The following is a 15,699-nucleotide window of genomic DNA, read 5'->3' on the forward strand; positions in this document are numbered from 1 at the left end:
ATTTTTTGCTTTATATGCAGTGAATGTGTGCGAGTTTATATGTTATGAATACTTTTGTGACCAGTAAGGGCTCTTACTTTGAAGACACGACTTGACATCCGCTCTAGCTACTGCTACTGCCTCTTCCTGTTAGCTGCCGCTGCCGCTGCTCCTTCGTGTCATACCACATTTAGCCATCCACTCATTCTTCTATATAGTTCACCCGGTGTTTATTTAAACAAACACAAACATGGCAGATGCCATTCAAAGGAAGATAAAAGCGGAACTAGAAATATATACCCAGATGCAGAAAGGTGGGTCATTTTCCTTACACACATCGAGCCATGTTGTAGCGAACAAGCTAACTGACCATATTAGGACAGTTAGCCCCACATGAAATACGCTACTTAAACATTTCATACACATCTAAACTAGTAATTACGCTCAGAAATGTCTAAAGTGTATTGTTGAAACACATGTGATCAATAATTACGCTCACCAGCTAATGTCTGTCTGTCATTCAGATGTTAGCAAGAGCGTGTCAGCCAGACAGAAGCTGGAGGCGCAGCTAACAGAGAACAACTTTGTCAAAGAGGTAACTCTTCTCCTTCTAATGTCTTATGTTTCATGCGTGGAGTTCACGTTGTTGGTTATAGTCATTTCATTTATTTGTTTGTGTGACAGGGACAATGCTCATTAATCAACAGCTAAATTACTGTCAATGAGACAGAGTTAGCTCGACAGGCTAATTTTCATCTGTTCCCTGGAGAGTTTCTTAAAATGGCAACCTAAAACTAAGATAAAATGACATGTTATAGTCAACACATACAAGCAATATATTCCAGACAGGTACAATGCATAACAATAAGTAACAGCACAAGATATGAAACAAAGCACAGCAGGTAAATACCAACAAAGACAAACTGCAGGCAGGCGGCTACAGTCAGTAGTTAGTCTAATGTGCACAGATCTGATTATCAATAAGCCATTTCTTCAGCTTACCAGTATAAGAACATTTAGTATTTACTTCTCTTATCTGCATTGGGAACAGATTCAAGGTCCTTCATGTGTTGCATCAAGGTAGTGATCAGTATTTAAGCTGTCATCTCTCTCTCTCTCTCTCTTTCCAGGAGCTGGATCTGCTGAACAGCACAAACACAGTTTATAAACTTATTGGTCCTGTATTAGTGGTACAAGATCAGGACGAGGCCAAAGCCACAGTTGCAAAAAGGCTGGAGTATATAAAAGGAGAAATGTGAGTCACTGAAGTTTGGTTCATGCCTGTAGTGCTATAGAGCACAGAAATGCCTGGTGTATATACAAAAGACACATTGGTTCTTACTTCCCCTCATTAGCCTTATGTGTAAACATGACAACAGTATTTCACAATCATCAGAAGAGTAGTAGTACATAGATCAGTCCATTCTTTTTATATCTGTCAGTCCTGCAATGATCATGTCTTAGTAGTGTCAGATCTGGAGCATGCGGAGAGATAACGGCAGAATGAGGACAGAGAGGGGGGGGGGGGGGGGTCACATGTAGTTCAGTTAGGACTGGGCGATAAAACGGTATAGATAATTATCGCGATATAACGTTTCCTCGATACATATTTAAGACCTGGTCGATAGAACTCATCCATCCACGTCTTGACAGATAACTCGAACAGCCAATAAAAATGAGCATAGCGCCGAACCAATCATGTGGCTGGAATGTAGTTACAGCATCGGGTTAGGTTGACGCACACGGCACAGAGTGTAGGAGGAGCAGCAGCACACGTGTTAATGTTTGGGCTCCTGCACAGAGGTGGATGACTCTGCATCGAGGCAGTGACTGAACATAATTGATTCATGTTTTTCGCTACGTTCATTTTAAGCGGGTTTCCACTGCTGAATACTTAAAACCACCGCTGCTTCAGGATCAGGACAGACGCACATTAAACGTCCGGTCGCCCTTAGTCAGAGTCTCTGTCGGTTTCTGACTGCTCCCCTCTGACCTGTGCTTACTGATGGTGTTTATTGTTACACTTTAACAATTAACATCACTGATCAGAAGTTATTAGGACACGTACAGGACTGATGTTTACTTTGGGTTTGTTTTATTCGCTCTCGAGTTTATGAGACAAATGTTTAAACCTGCTACACAACACGAGACGTAACGTGACTCGCACAGACAGGACATCAGGGTTAAAGTGACCGGAACGATCCGGAGTCATGATCCAACATCATCGATTAATAACAAAATAAATGTGATTTTCAGTTGGTGTATGAAGAGGGACAGAGATGAGCAGACACAAACACACACTCCTGCAGACAGAAGCTCTTCCCTCAGATTATGACGCCACGTGGTGTTTTAACTTCTTTGTTGCAGAAGAAGCGACGCCCCGTTTATCCAAAAACATAAATATGAATTCATCAGGTTATTTTTAAGATCAGTTCTAAATGTGATGATTAGAAAACATCAGAGGAGCAGTGTCACTTGTTTGCCTGCAGAGTAATGAACCTCAGTGCAGTGGCACTGATATGATGTATATTGTGATTATATATGTGAAACAATATAGACTGATATAAAAAAAATCGCCCAGCCCTAAGTTCAGTCTTAATATCTTATATAATTTACATATATCCTCTGTCAGATAACACCATGGTGGTTTTATTAAACACCCCTCATCCCCTTGAACGCGTCTCTCTTCATATTCAAAGAAACAGAAAGTAGAATGTATCATATATCCACCCTCGGTGTCCGAGCTGTATGTTTAGATGTGTGAGGACGTCTCAGTTGAGCATTTGTGACTGTTCTTAAAAGCCTCCTCATATTCAATGGATAGTTTTGTAGTGTTGTCACTAGCAGGATCTTCATTACCTAAGTTCATAGAAGTATGCTTATCATAGCTGTGTGTCAAAACAGGAAATAGCATACAGAGCTGTGAGCAGCATGTTTCATGTGAGTGCATTCAGTTTATACAACTGATCTCAAAAGGGTGTTTTCTGGTGTTTCTTTGGTATTGTAACATTTATGTTGTTCTCTTTCCCTCTGTGTTTTTTCTTCCTGTCACAGTCAAAGGTACGAGGCGCTCCTGAAAGACATGGAGAAGAAATCTGACCAGCACCGAGAAGTCCTGTCCAGTTTACAGCAGGAGTATCAGAAAGCTCAAGGCCTCGCTGTTGGCAAAGTCTGACCGAGTGGAGAAGCTGCACACACATATACACACACACACTGTACAGTGTGTAGTGTCGGTACAGTTGATCCCAAATGAAAAGGTTGCACGTTGCATCCTCCTTGGATTTTGTTGATTACTTTGCGCAGAACCATGCCCCCCCATTCAGTCATGCAATGTAAATCTACTACATGTGGTTGAGTCAATTCTGCTTGTATCCTGTCTTTTACTGTGACTATTCTCTTGTTTGCTAATAAACATGTTTTTCATTGAAGGTCATATAGTTTTCTCAAGTTAAAATTTTCTGAGCAGTGTTTCTGTTAAACTGATGTTAGATTACACAATAAGGTCTTTGCATTACTGTGTGTGTGTGTCTGGGTTTTCCTGTTTAGCATTTGCTGTAATTACGGAGGCCGGCCTGTGGCCACCAGAGCAGATGTTGTCCAGTCACTGACCCTCCCCTCAGCTCAGCCGTGAATAAAGACACAGCGGTGGAGCATTGTTCACCTTAATTAATGAATTTCCCTGCTGTTGACCACCAGCAGAGGATTTAGGCATCATGAATAACCAAAACCAAAGTCTTCTACAGATTTAACTGTGTAAATAACCTCAACAGAAACCAGATTAAAAAAGATAACATTTGGGAGTTCTTGTGTGAATTTACATTTATGGCTGGAAGTAGCTTACACATTCACAACTCTTTGCTGATTGACTCTTTAGGGTGCTGTAGACTATATTATACAGATATATCAATCCAATTTTATTTATATAGTGTCATAATATACATTATCTCAAGGCTCTTTACATACTAAGGTAATATCTTAAAATGTAAACATCCTGTAACTGCCTTCACTGTAAGTTAATGCCCCTCAACCTCTTACCAAGTGTTCCTAAAGAATTTGGCGTAATTTGTTGCCTAATAATTCCACAGTAGCCGTCAGTCTAGAAGATAATGTGTGTACAACCAAAGCACACAGTGTGTGTTGAGGAATCTTTGACCATCCTCACACATTACTGTATATGCCACTATATATTAATGTATATTGAATATTACACATCTGTACAGGAGAATAGTGCCTGACTAAATTCCACAGATATTCCCTTCTCTCTCTTAGCAGTACCCAAGGTCAGGTTATCGATAAAGGGCCAACCAACAGTACATTGTAGTGTCTACGCTGAGGGACGTTCATATCTAACTCAGATGTGCCAGACAGAGAGACACCAACTTCAACTCTCACCGACTTTAATTCTTTTGCATATTTCACCAGTGGCAAGATGCAAGGACACAGTGTGATTTAGGAATACATACTTTAGGCTTTACTATCAAATAGGATGCGAACACCTACATGTAACATAGAGAGTGACAGCAATTCTAGCCTTTCATGGATGTGCTGTTAGAATGGGTGATGCAGGGTGAGGGAGATATACTGGGATGCTGTGGGAGACATCTTCAGACCTGTGGGTGACAATTGCTCATGTTACTCTGTCAGCGTTTGTATATTGTTTCACCTTCTGGTCTCCTTGATGCATCAAGTCTACATTAAAATATTCTGCATAAGACATCAGCTGCTGCCTGAGTTCTCCTTTCACCAGCTTCCACAAAACTTCCACAACAGTGTGGAAGTAGGCAAACACGTGTGTAACATGAGTGTTCACTGTGGGGTTAAAGCTTGGAGATGGATAAGTCTTCACTGTTCTCCACATTTCAGCAGCTTCACATCACTTCTTCCTTCTGACTTGGATGTGACTGAATGGACCAATCAGAAGGTATACACTTTACACTATCACAAAAGTAGGATACAGCAGACTATTGTTGGTTTAAAATATGTCAATGATTAACATCATAAGCATATATTTTTAGTAATTAAACTTAAATATGTTCATTAACTTGACCTCTGAACCTTACATGTGTTTTGCAATCACTCAACATACCGACATATCTAATTTAAATGTCCAGAATAACGCAGCACAACATTTATTGAAAGTTACTTTTAGTTGTTTGAATTAAATCGTATTTTGGATGATTTTTCTCAGGGCTGCAGGGGACATATAAATGTTTTAAAGCCTGTGGGAAAAACAAATAACAACCAAACCTGCAACAACAACAAGAGAGGTCACAGAGCGGTGTCCGTGCACGAGCTCGTCACCTCCGACGCGTGGGTGCCAGCAAACCCATTGACACCCTGAGGTGCTGTGTTTTTATAATGTCCACACTGCGGCTGTAAACCTGCAGACACGTGGCCGCGGGTGAAAATATAGACCCACACATTCTCTAAATCCTGGATTGGAATATATATATTAATCGGTAGATTTTGTGGGAGTCTACAGAACTGTAATTAATTCTACAGTTTATTATGGGGTGGTTTTATTCAAGCCGTGACACTTGAAGGGCTCTGATATAAACTAAGATCGGATTTATTCCACACATCGTTTAAATAAGTCCAGAAGATGTTCAGGTGCATTTATACTATGACAACATGTGCTCTACGTGTATATCTGTATATGGATATTCAAGCGTTCTGGCTCGTGGGAACTGAAGGCGTCAAATGGTTTGTGGATGAGGCCAAACGGTGATTTATCACTTTGCATTTATTGTGTTCGCGCTGATGTGGTAAAAAACAACACGTTTAGTTGAGGTCATTCTTCAGTCACTGGGACACATTTCTTCTTCTTGTCCAAAGTCAACAAACTGGAAACCTTATCATAAAAATCTCATATAAAGCTGATAGCCCACATCCGAGCCGGACTAATCGGATCCATTTTACTCAGACAATACACCAGGCCTTGTTTAAACCTCATTCAGACAGATGCTCCTCAAATGAAACTCTAATCTGATTCCAGCTTTAATTGATTTACTTCAGTGATGTGAGCGTTTCACCAGGGAGCTGAAGCTTTGAGGTGCACAAAGGAGCATCCTGTCCACAGATCAGCGCAGCGGGACTAACACCTCCTTTCATACGAGAGGTTTCCAAACAGGCTGCGAGGCAATGCGTGCATGCGCACTGCAACCCGGGACCAGGCACAAGGATGGCAGAGTTAGACCGCTTGAACATTGGTCATCTATAGATGAGAAATGGGATGAATTGTAGTTTTATTTTTAATAGGAATAGGATATTGGATATTTTCTTATATCCACGTCCATCATCCAGTTTTAATGCACAGACCTCATCAGTTAATTATAATTCCCTTCAACAAGCATCTTCTCCAGGTAATTTAAAAACATATCAGAACCACCAGGTCACCACGAGTCAAAGATTACAGTCTGTACTTGGAGGTGAACTCTCCATTTCCATGCGCTCAGGGAGGGGTCTATACTGGGCAGTTAGCACGCACCTTACCCAGGATGGGGAACGGTTAGGAAACCATCCAGCGTGCATTCATATGTTGATATGCGGGGGCCTGTTGCTTTTAGTGCATTATTCAAAGTTAGAGAAGCACACGACAGTGGACACACCGTGTGCGCATCTGCAACATGCGGACACAATCCAACAAACAAAACCTATATAGTCCCAGATTCTGAACAACAACAAAACACATGTTGTCGCTGAAAAGTTAGCAAAACATCAAAAAGCTAGGCCACGTTTGAACCACTTCAGCTTGATGTATGAAGTTATTGTTGACAAAATTATTTTAAATGGACTGAAATGACCACTAAATGTTCTCGGCATGTTTAATCTGAATATTCAACATGAGTACATCCTATTCTACCATGTCGTGTTATTTTTTTAAAGGCAAACTAAGATTCAAGATGTGGAAAGGTCTAAAGAAGTGGAAATGGAGACTGAATCTATTGGTTGCAGCCTCACTCATAATCTTTCATCAGAGAGAAGCTAATGTGGGCTCATCAACATATGTTTCTGGAGAATTTGAGTTGGTGTATAGGCATATTAAACCCACTCCAAAGGGTTCAGTGAAGGTATGTTTCTAGCATTGTTTCGACGTCGGGGGTTTTGTAGATTGGACACTTTCGGACCAGAAGCAGTCTGGAGACCGAGCAGTGTGAATGACCACTCTGCTTTGAAAACCATCAACATTTCAATAGACAAGATGTGTCATAACTGTTGTGTCCAGCCTAGATAAAGTATGTGTTAACTGCAACCTATTCTTCTTCAACAGCAGCTGGATAGTCTACTCAAGTACAAACGTTTCACACAGCGAATAGGCCACTCCAGTAATCTGTGAATGATCAGGAAACTGTACTTTTATTGTAGATAGGTCAGATACAAGCTCAACTTCAGTAGAACAGTTTCAACAACCTTATATACCTCACAGTGCAGATAGGGAAAAAATCAGCGCCCCTGATCGAGCTGCAAAAGTAAAGCAGATTTTACGCACGGTTTACAACATTTTACGCACGCGTAAAAGCGCCACCAAATATATTGGTACATCCCCGTCTGGAAAAAATATCATATGTACAGATCAAATATAAAAAAGGAAAATATTTGCACACGAGGATGCCAAAATAAAAACGCCACACAAATGTGGGGAAAAAAATCATCTCATGATGTCTGTAACCCTAACCCTAACTGTACAGGGGTTCATGGCTGTACAATACAATATTGTACAATAAAATACATATTTACACAGTTTGCTGTCATATACAGTCAGCTTCATAGTCTCAAATATAAATCTGTGTCCCAAGTGTCTGTTACTGAGGCCAAGGCCTCCATACTGGATCAGTGACGTTCGTGCACGCTGCGTCGGAGGAAAACGACTTCCTGCTCTCGCAGTGGAGGCCGGTGAGGTACGGATGAGAGAGTCCGTGCTTGTTGTGATGGCGGGCCACAAGAGGAGCCAGAGAAGAAGAGTCACCAGCGGGTACCAATGTCTTGTGGATGTGTTCGGATGAGGAAGCCTGAGTCTGCTCCTCGGGGAGCGCAAGAGAAGCCTGAATTGCATCTCCGCCGGTTTCCTCTGCCTCCTGGCTCTTGGTGGCTATGAAGTGGCTGACCCTTAGCAGGCAGGACCTCATGCCGTCATGGTAGTTGTGCTGGCGGGCACTGCAGGCCTGGTTCTTGGACATGACTCTGTCCTCATCCTTCTCTGTCCTCAAGAAGTGGACCACGCTCTCCAGAATCTCTGCCTTCTCCACCTTTGGATTCTTCAGTTTCTAAATCAAGAAAACCACAGTACAAATTAGCCACTAAATTAATTAATACATTCAGAAACCCAGGAATCACGAACACCGTAACAAAACCATGACGCACAGACGAACCTCATTTTGTGTGCCCTCCAGCATCAGAAGTCTTAACGTCTCCAGACTGTGGTTGATTCGCTCACGTCTGCGCTTCTCCATCAGAGGTTTGGGCACCTGGAGGGAAACGGTAACATTAGACTGATAACGTTTTTTTCCTAAATGAGATATTCTCTTTAAAAGCCGGAGTTCGGCAGCTTACCCTTCTCATGGCCCTCGGTCTGGGAGACTCAGGTGAAGATAAAGCCTTCATGCTCAGAGCGGTGTCGGTACAGTGGATCCAAAATGAAATGCGCGCATATTTGCGTTCTCGTTGGAATTTGTTGATTTCTTTGCTCACAGCCACGCCCCTGACACGCCCCCCACTCATTCAGCAGCAGTGACATCGACGATAACTGAAATTACATGACCTCTACAGCACCCATTCTATTTTCAATTTATAATTTAGAGATCAGAATGGCAGAAAACGTTTTTTCTCCACAGGTTTCAATGGTTACTTCATCTGTTAGTCGGTTCACTCAAATGTTTAAACTTTTGTTTATTTACTCAAAGTTGTGTTTTATCAAGTCATTCGATCTGTCGTGTAATTATTTTCCTTCACTCACTCATGAAGCCAAATAAAAGTAACAATTTCCCAATGTCCTACTTTATTCAGGACAAGAGGGAAACTCTTTCTTTCTTTCTTTTTACATCAGTTATATTTTACATCAACAGTTTTACGCACGCGTAACAGCATCACCAAATATATTTGTTACAATAAAATCAGCCCGCAGACACTTTTTGACCGACAGATAATGTAAAGCCACTTCTGTTTATCAACACCCCCCCGTCCCCCACACACTTACACACCCATCAGCCAAATTGCCCTGCTTCACACCTTGGCGCTCGTGTGTGTGTGAAGCAGTTGTGTTTATCTACAGAGGGTGTGGTTGGTGTGAGGCCTTGACGCATGAACAACCTGATGTTGCATGCTCATTTTAAAGATGTGTGGGGTTTAGGGTGAGAGTGGGATTTAGGCTTTTTTGGGGGGCAGCTTCTTCGGGACTGGATTTCTGCTCACCACTGATCCCCATAATTGGCTAAAGTGTGGAGATAACACAGGGATGATCGGATCACGGAGAGATTAAGAGGCTTTTCAGAGGCAATGATACTTCCGTTTAAAATCAAAGACAGGGCGATCAGTGGAGGCTCAGGGGTCGCTCCTGGTAACCATGACAATGGAGAACTATATGGAGGCTCAACTAACTATATCGAGTTTAACATAGTGTACATCTTATATTAAATTATGACAATTATATGATAAAGTCTATAGCCAAACATAAAAAATACTCTATCTCACAGATTTAGCATTTGGATATTCATTCTCTCTCTCTCTCCCCCTCTCTCTCTGTATGTGTGTGTATAGGGATTTAAGACACGTGGACCCGCCCCGTAAATAAGTCCCATACTTCCTTCTCCTGAGCCTGTGAAGGAAACTAATGAGTTTTAAACGTAGTCTTTGGTGTTGGAGAGACGGGCCGTTCGCTCCTAATATCATGACTCCTCGAGTGAATCAGCCACACACTCACAAAAGAGTGTGTGAATCCGAATGTCGGGTCAGGTATGATGATTCGCACACTTAACACTCATGTGTAATAATCACCCTCACACTTCATCATCACCATGTGACCTGATGTGCTCCCTTTTGCCCACTGTTCCCACACATCCCTTGACTGCCACGTTCATAATAGTCTATCATTTAGATTAACGCAGTTTTCTTAATCCACATGCGCAGCTCCAAATATATAAATAGATGCAGGAATGTGCGCGCGTAATGGTGGCACTTCTTTATTCGCACCATCAGTCTCGTAACGTGCTCTCATTTGGTCTTTTTCATTACTTAGTGCAAAGTGCTGATGTCTCACACTTCATAAAAACTCCTCGGAGCTGCTCACTCTCTCACTTCAATTCTGTTCCCACGACCAGAAATCCCCAAGGTTCCCATGCTCTCACTTCTCTGATGCCTTAGAGACAATGTGTCACCTCTACTAATACAATTAGTGGGGCAGAGGAGTGTGAATCGAGAACGTGGCTGATGTTACACAATGTTTGCTATCTACTCTATGTGTGCTACTAAAAACCTTTTATTTGTAATGTAGAGCTCCATGTGTGGCAGACCTTTTATTCCAGTGTCTGTTGGAATTTGGGATTAAAGTTAATTAGTCAGTAATTTAAAGAATTATTTAATATATTAAATATTATTTTTATTCTAACACATAACTACAGTATATATAACTTTTCCCAGAGCGGTTTATTACGAATGTCATACAGAAATGATACGTTAATAAAAACTTTATTCAGCAGCCAAATGATTTCGTTTAAAAAGCTTTTATTTTTGATATATATATTTATATATATATTGTAAAACCATTCAGACATGACAAACACTTCTGATCTTGTGTCAGAAAAAAGATCATCTGACTTTGCCTATGATTATAATCTTAATTTCTCATCATTAGCCAGCACGTTACATTATTAGTTTCGATCTTATCCAGCCCCATAGACCCAATAAAACCACTCTCTGTTCAAGTGCCGTCACTGACACCTGTCAGCCAATCAGAGGCCGCACCTCGCCCAGTTAAACCCACCCACAGGGAGCAGGAGGCTTTATGAGCAGCTGCAGTTCTCAGTCTGGACATTTGGACCAAACACAGCAACATGACCAGAAAACTGCAAAACCCCAGTGTGGAGGATGGCAGGAGCAGGAAAAGGGTAAGAATCTATTCATTCTTTCATTTATCTGGGGACACTTGCTAACTGTACCTATAAGTTAACACATTTGTTTATGAGAACAAACGATGGAGTAGCCCTCTGTAGATTAGTTTTAGGTTACCATACAGGTTGAGGAAAATCCCTTCCTGGCTGCATCATGGTGTTTATCTTTCTCTTTGCCTTTAAGTCATCAGGAGGAATCAGTGGAGGAAAATCCAAACTGTGGATTTTATGGATTTTCTTTAAGAGTAAAAAAAAAACAAACTCTTTATTATTGCATTGTATCACTTTAACAGCAATCACAATCAACAAGATTATTTTATACAACCCAAGAACCCCAAACTGGTTCTTATATTCTCTTCGTTGTTTTTTCATTTTGCTTTAGAGGTTTTACCAAAGACAAGCCTGCTTTCTAATCATACATCACAGCAAAAAAAGTTGCATATTTCATAGGTGTAAATTTCTCAACACAAAACACCACAGCTGGAAGGAATTGTAGAATTCAAGTTTTGTATCTGTCATGTAAAATCTAATTTTAGGGGCTTTTTAAGTGAATCCACCTCGACCAGTTTTAAATTTATCTTGGTGCATTTTGGGGGATATGTCGACCTCTCCATCGTATAAAATTGATGCACCATGTTTATCCAGTCCTCAGTCGAGGGAGCTTTGGGCTTCACACACTTACAACTTGCTACATCACATGCCGTCAGCAGGATTGTCCTAAGGGCTCTGTCTTTTGAGTGTAACTGTTGTGGATAAATGCATCATCATTACACATTCATTTCATGACTTGATGAGTGACCTCAACTTTATTATCTCCTAATCTCTTTCTAGATCCTGAAGCCAGTTGTTGAAAAGAAGAGAAGAGATCGAATAAACCAAAGTCTCGCTGAGCTGAGGAGTTTGCTGTTGAATCACACATCGGATCCAGTGAGTCAAGTCAAAAGATCACATAAAGATGCTGCACGTATTTACAAAAAAAACTTTAATTTCAATGATGAAAACTAATTTTTTCCCCATGTTTGTGTGTTATCGCTCACAGCGACTGCAGAATCCTAAAATAGAGAAAGCAGAGATTCTGGACCTGGCTGTGGAATATCTTCAGACGTGGACAGATGGAAAGAAAAGGAGCAATGGTTAGTCAAATGTAATGATTCATCAGCCCCATGAAATGTACTTGAAATGTAAATCAGCGTTGTAATCTTACACCCCTGTTTTCCCTCTCGCCTTCGTGTCTTGTCACTTGTTGCAGATTCTCCTAATGGTCAGACGAAGACTCGTGCTCCTGTGTTGAGCCTTCGTCACTCAGAGTCCAGTCTTCCTCCACTCTTCAGCATCCAGAGTGCAGGCTTCCAGCAGTGCATGTCCCAGCTGAGCAGCTACATGAGCAGAATAACACCGGCACAGAGAACGAGCCTGATTGAGGGGCTGAAGCATCACACAGAGAAGCAGCAGAGACCAGACTTCAACCAGAATACGTCTGAGCTGCAACAGGAAGTCACGTCTGTGGACGAGCCTTCCCGGACGCTGCTTCCGTCCCCCTCTCCGTTTCAGCCCCACTCTTGCTCCACGCCATCCCACGACTACCTCTCCCCCCCCTCTTCCCCCTGGTTCTCTCCTTCTTTCTCCACATATGCCACCTCTCCTCCGTTCCCGTCGTTCTCCTCTCACTTCTCCTTCCCCCCTAGCCTGTCACCTCCATCTTCCAACACCTCCTTCTACAGTTTCTCGCCCACGGCCCCTCACACCAGCCCTGCTGGCACCCACTTCCCACCACCCTGGGCCCCGAGACCCTCTCCACACCTTGTGCCGAGGGAGGGGTCAACACCGAACTCTTCTTCGTCCGTGTGGAGACCCTGGTTTTGAGGAGGAGGTGCAGAGACTGACAATCTGAGAACAGCAGAGTTAAACTTGAATGTGTGGATGAGAAGATGAACTACTCTTCTGCAATGTACAGTGTATATATTATCAAAATGTTATATATTTTATATTTCTCTTGTGAATAAAATTTGTATTTGAATCTTACAAAGTCTCAGTTTCTGCATGTATCTACTGTATCTATGTCACATATATATGCAAGCATATGAACACATTGCAGGTTTAATGATCACGCCCTCACCACATGACTGTCGATGGGACTACTTTGACATTTACGATTGTGACAAATTCTGTTTGAGGCCCGCAGATCAGTATTCAACAAGGTCGGACACAATCCATTTTCACCAATATTAAATTTGTCAACCTGTATATATAGTGAAAAAGTCATTCTCTCCAGGTATCAGTCCTGATACCTATCCAGTCAGTCCTTGTTGGAGGCTCAGACTGTGACCATTACATATTTCTAACTGGCTGCCAATAAAACAAACATTTGTTTTGTACCAATAAATGAGCTGCAATGTTGCCAAAGTAAATTGAAGAAGAGCAGTCACTTCCATCAGCAAAGATGTTCTGAATTATTCGTGCTACCTCAGTGCGACCAAATGGCTGGACAGCTCCAAAATACATAGAAGATCGATCGATCAATAAATCAAATTGTATTTGTATAGCCCATATTAACAAATCACAGTTTGTCTCATGGACAAAAAAAACCTTTTAGCAGGGGGAAAAATGTAGAAACCTCAGACAAGAGAAAAGACAATTCTAATTCACTTAGGCTTTAGGTTTCCTAGCTGAAAAACAACAGATAAAAGCAATAGCTCTGTGGCTCTGCTCATTCACATCCCATCGCTCTGTGTCTGATGACCATTTTATAACTAGTACAATATATGGATATACAACTAAAAGACATTTAAAAAAAACAAAATGAAAATGAAATTTTTTTTTAATCCCTTGGTGGTTTGGAGATACACATCTCATCTTGTGTGAAGAAGCTGTTATAAAGAGTTCAGGCACTGAAGGGAAACTCCAGCTAATTTGCACATCAGAGTCTGTTTACAGGTGTTAAAGACTTCTGCTGCATATGTGGGAAAAGGTTTTGTAAAGCTGTTCTAGGTCTGATGAACTGCCTCAAGTGATGTGCCCCCCCCCCCCCCTCCATTTGCTGCTCCTGGGACAACATGCCTGATTTTCATACCCAAATGTCAGCAGTCGAGTTGCATTGTGGGTAATATAATAATAAAGTCAATCCAGAATGAACCACAGATATTGGCAGTCTTTAACGCCACACATTTTCTTCATTGTCAAAATGTGCTGCCAATAAGTGCTTTCCAGGTTCTAGAGCAACTTTAAAACTTTATAAAGGCAGTCACCCATATCACTGAAAACATCACTGGCTTATGACAAAGGTTAGCTGTTCAGGTCAAGTGAGAAAATATTCTATTGTTCTACAAACATTTTGGGTATCTCTTGATAAATTCATATTTTTATTTTTTATTTCAAATGAAAAATATGTGGCATGTGCAGAAGTTTGGCCCCGTATTCATGTCAGCATGGTGTTTGTTTGACTTCACCGTCTGACCAATGGTTAATTAATAAATAATATAATTAATAAAGTTTCTCAAACAACCCCCACAATACTGAAGGTGGCAAATGAAAAGAGATTCTCACCAATTCCTCAGACAGCAGTCAAACTGGGAGCTCCTGCCACTGACTCATGTTTCCACAGAGCTGCTGCAGATTATTCAGGACGAGAAAATAAAAAAACGTAATAAACCATTGACATCCCAACTGTGGAGAATGAGCCCCACAGCATTATAACTGTCAGTGTGTTTGTTCAGCAGCATTCCATCTTTTGCTTGTTAACACATTATTCTTTACAACCAGAGATTTCTTTTGTGTTAGCTGTGCACGTGTCAAACCTCAAACCTCAGACAGTAATATAATAATACATTTGATTTATATGGCACTTTTCTAAACAATATTACAAAGAAGAGAAAATGGAACTGAAAAATTGATTGGATTGTATAAATAGACAAATAGGATCAGTCAGGGTTAATGAGAGCCAATGTCAATCATTTGTAAAAGCTTTCAGAAAATGATTTAAGAAGGGATTTCAAAAAAGCTTGTCCTTCTAAATTCAACAGGGAGTGAATTCCATAATGTGGGAACTCTTACTCTGAAGGCTCAGGCCCCCTTTGTTACAAGGTGAGAGCTGGGAGTGACCAGCAGGGCTCTGTCGGCAGATCAATACGTTTAAAAGGTATTTGTGTGCAAGGTCATTTAAGGCCTTTAAAGTGAGCAAAAGATTTAAAAAATAAAAACAAAATTGAACAAGGAGCCCACAAGGTGTCAGATCTCACGCAATGGATGTAGGAGATTGCACACATACCAGGCACATGGGCCCAGGGGTCCCTGAGACACAGTCTTTTCTCATTGAGCTCAAACTAAAATCAGAATGACCTGGTCACACTTTCCAAATCCAACATTCATGACATTTTTCACTTTTCATAACAAGACAATTTAACCTTAGTATAATGCAATCTGTATCAAAGGTTTCCCTTGACGGTGTCCTACAACATTTTTTAATCGAACTCTGTAGTTTAGAGAATGACGTGTGAATGTGGCAGGAAACTTTGGGAAGGATTTATCACTGTCGTCAGCTTCTAACGTTCAAGAGTAGTTTTCAACCAAAGTCAGAATTAAAGTGTTATAGTTAGCCTACAAATCTACAAAATTCATTTTT

General features: G+C 41.2%; 3 protein-coding genes across 3 annotated transcripts; 2 read left to right on the forward strand and 1 right to left on the reverse strand.

The window, feature by feature from the left end:
• The first annotated feature begins 109 nt into the window (after window positions 1-109).
• pfdn6 (prefoldin subunit 6) lies at window positions 110-3,437 on the forward strand. Its single transcript, XM_034598025.1, has 4 exons — window positions 110-293; window positions 504-574; window positions 1,110-1,234; window positions 3,034-3,437. The coding sequence occupies exons 1-4, from the start codon at window positions 230-232 to the stop codon at window positions 3,152-3,154; spliced, it is 381 nt and encodes a 126-aa protein (XP_034453916.1). The 5' UTR covers window positions 110-229; the 3' UTR covers window positions 3,155-3,437.
• A 4,344-nt stretch (window positions 3,438-7,781) lies between these two features.
• Window positions 7,782-8,580, reverse strand: her5 (hairy-related 5). Its single transcript, XM_034598957.1, has 3 exons — window positions 8,530-8,580; window positions 8,349-8,444; window positions 7,782-8,243 (listed from the first exon to the last, which is right to left on the reverse strand). The coding sequence occupies exons 1-3, from the start codon at window positions 8,578-8,580 to the stop codon at window positions 7,782-7,784; spliced, it is 609 nt and encodes a 202-aa protein (XP_034454848.1).
• A 2,444-nt stretch (window positions 8,581-11,024) lies between these two features.
• her11 (hairy-related 11) lies at window positions 11,025-12,946 on the forward strand. Its single transcript, XM_034598958.1, has 4 exons — window positions 11,025-11,078; window positions 11,913-12,008; window positions 12,121-12,214; window positions 12,331-12,946. Exons 1-4 carry the CDS (start codon window positions 11,025-11,027, stop codon window positions 12,942-12,944), a joined length of 858 nt encoding a protein of 285 aa, XP_034454849.1. The 3' UTR covers window positions 12,945-12,946.
• The last annotated feature ends 2,753 nt before the right edge of the window (window positions 12,947-15,699 follow it).

The sequence above is a fragment of the Hippoglossus hippoglossus genome, chromosome 10 (assembly GCF_009819705.1).
Source record: "Hippoglossus hippoglossus isolate fHipHip1 chromosome 10, fHipHip1.pri, whole genome shotgun sequence".
Lineage (NCBI taxonomy): Eukaryota > Metazoa > Chordata > Actinopteri > Pleuronectiformes > Pleuronectidae > Hippoglossus > Hippoglossus hippoglossus.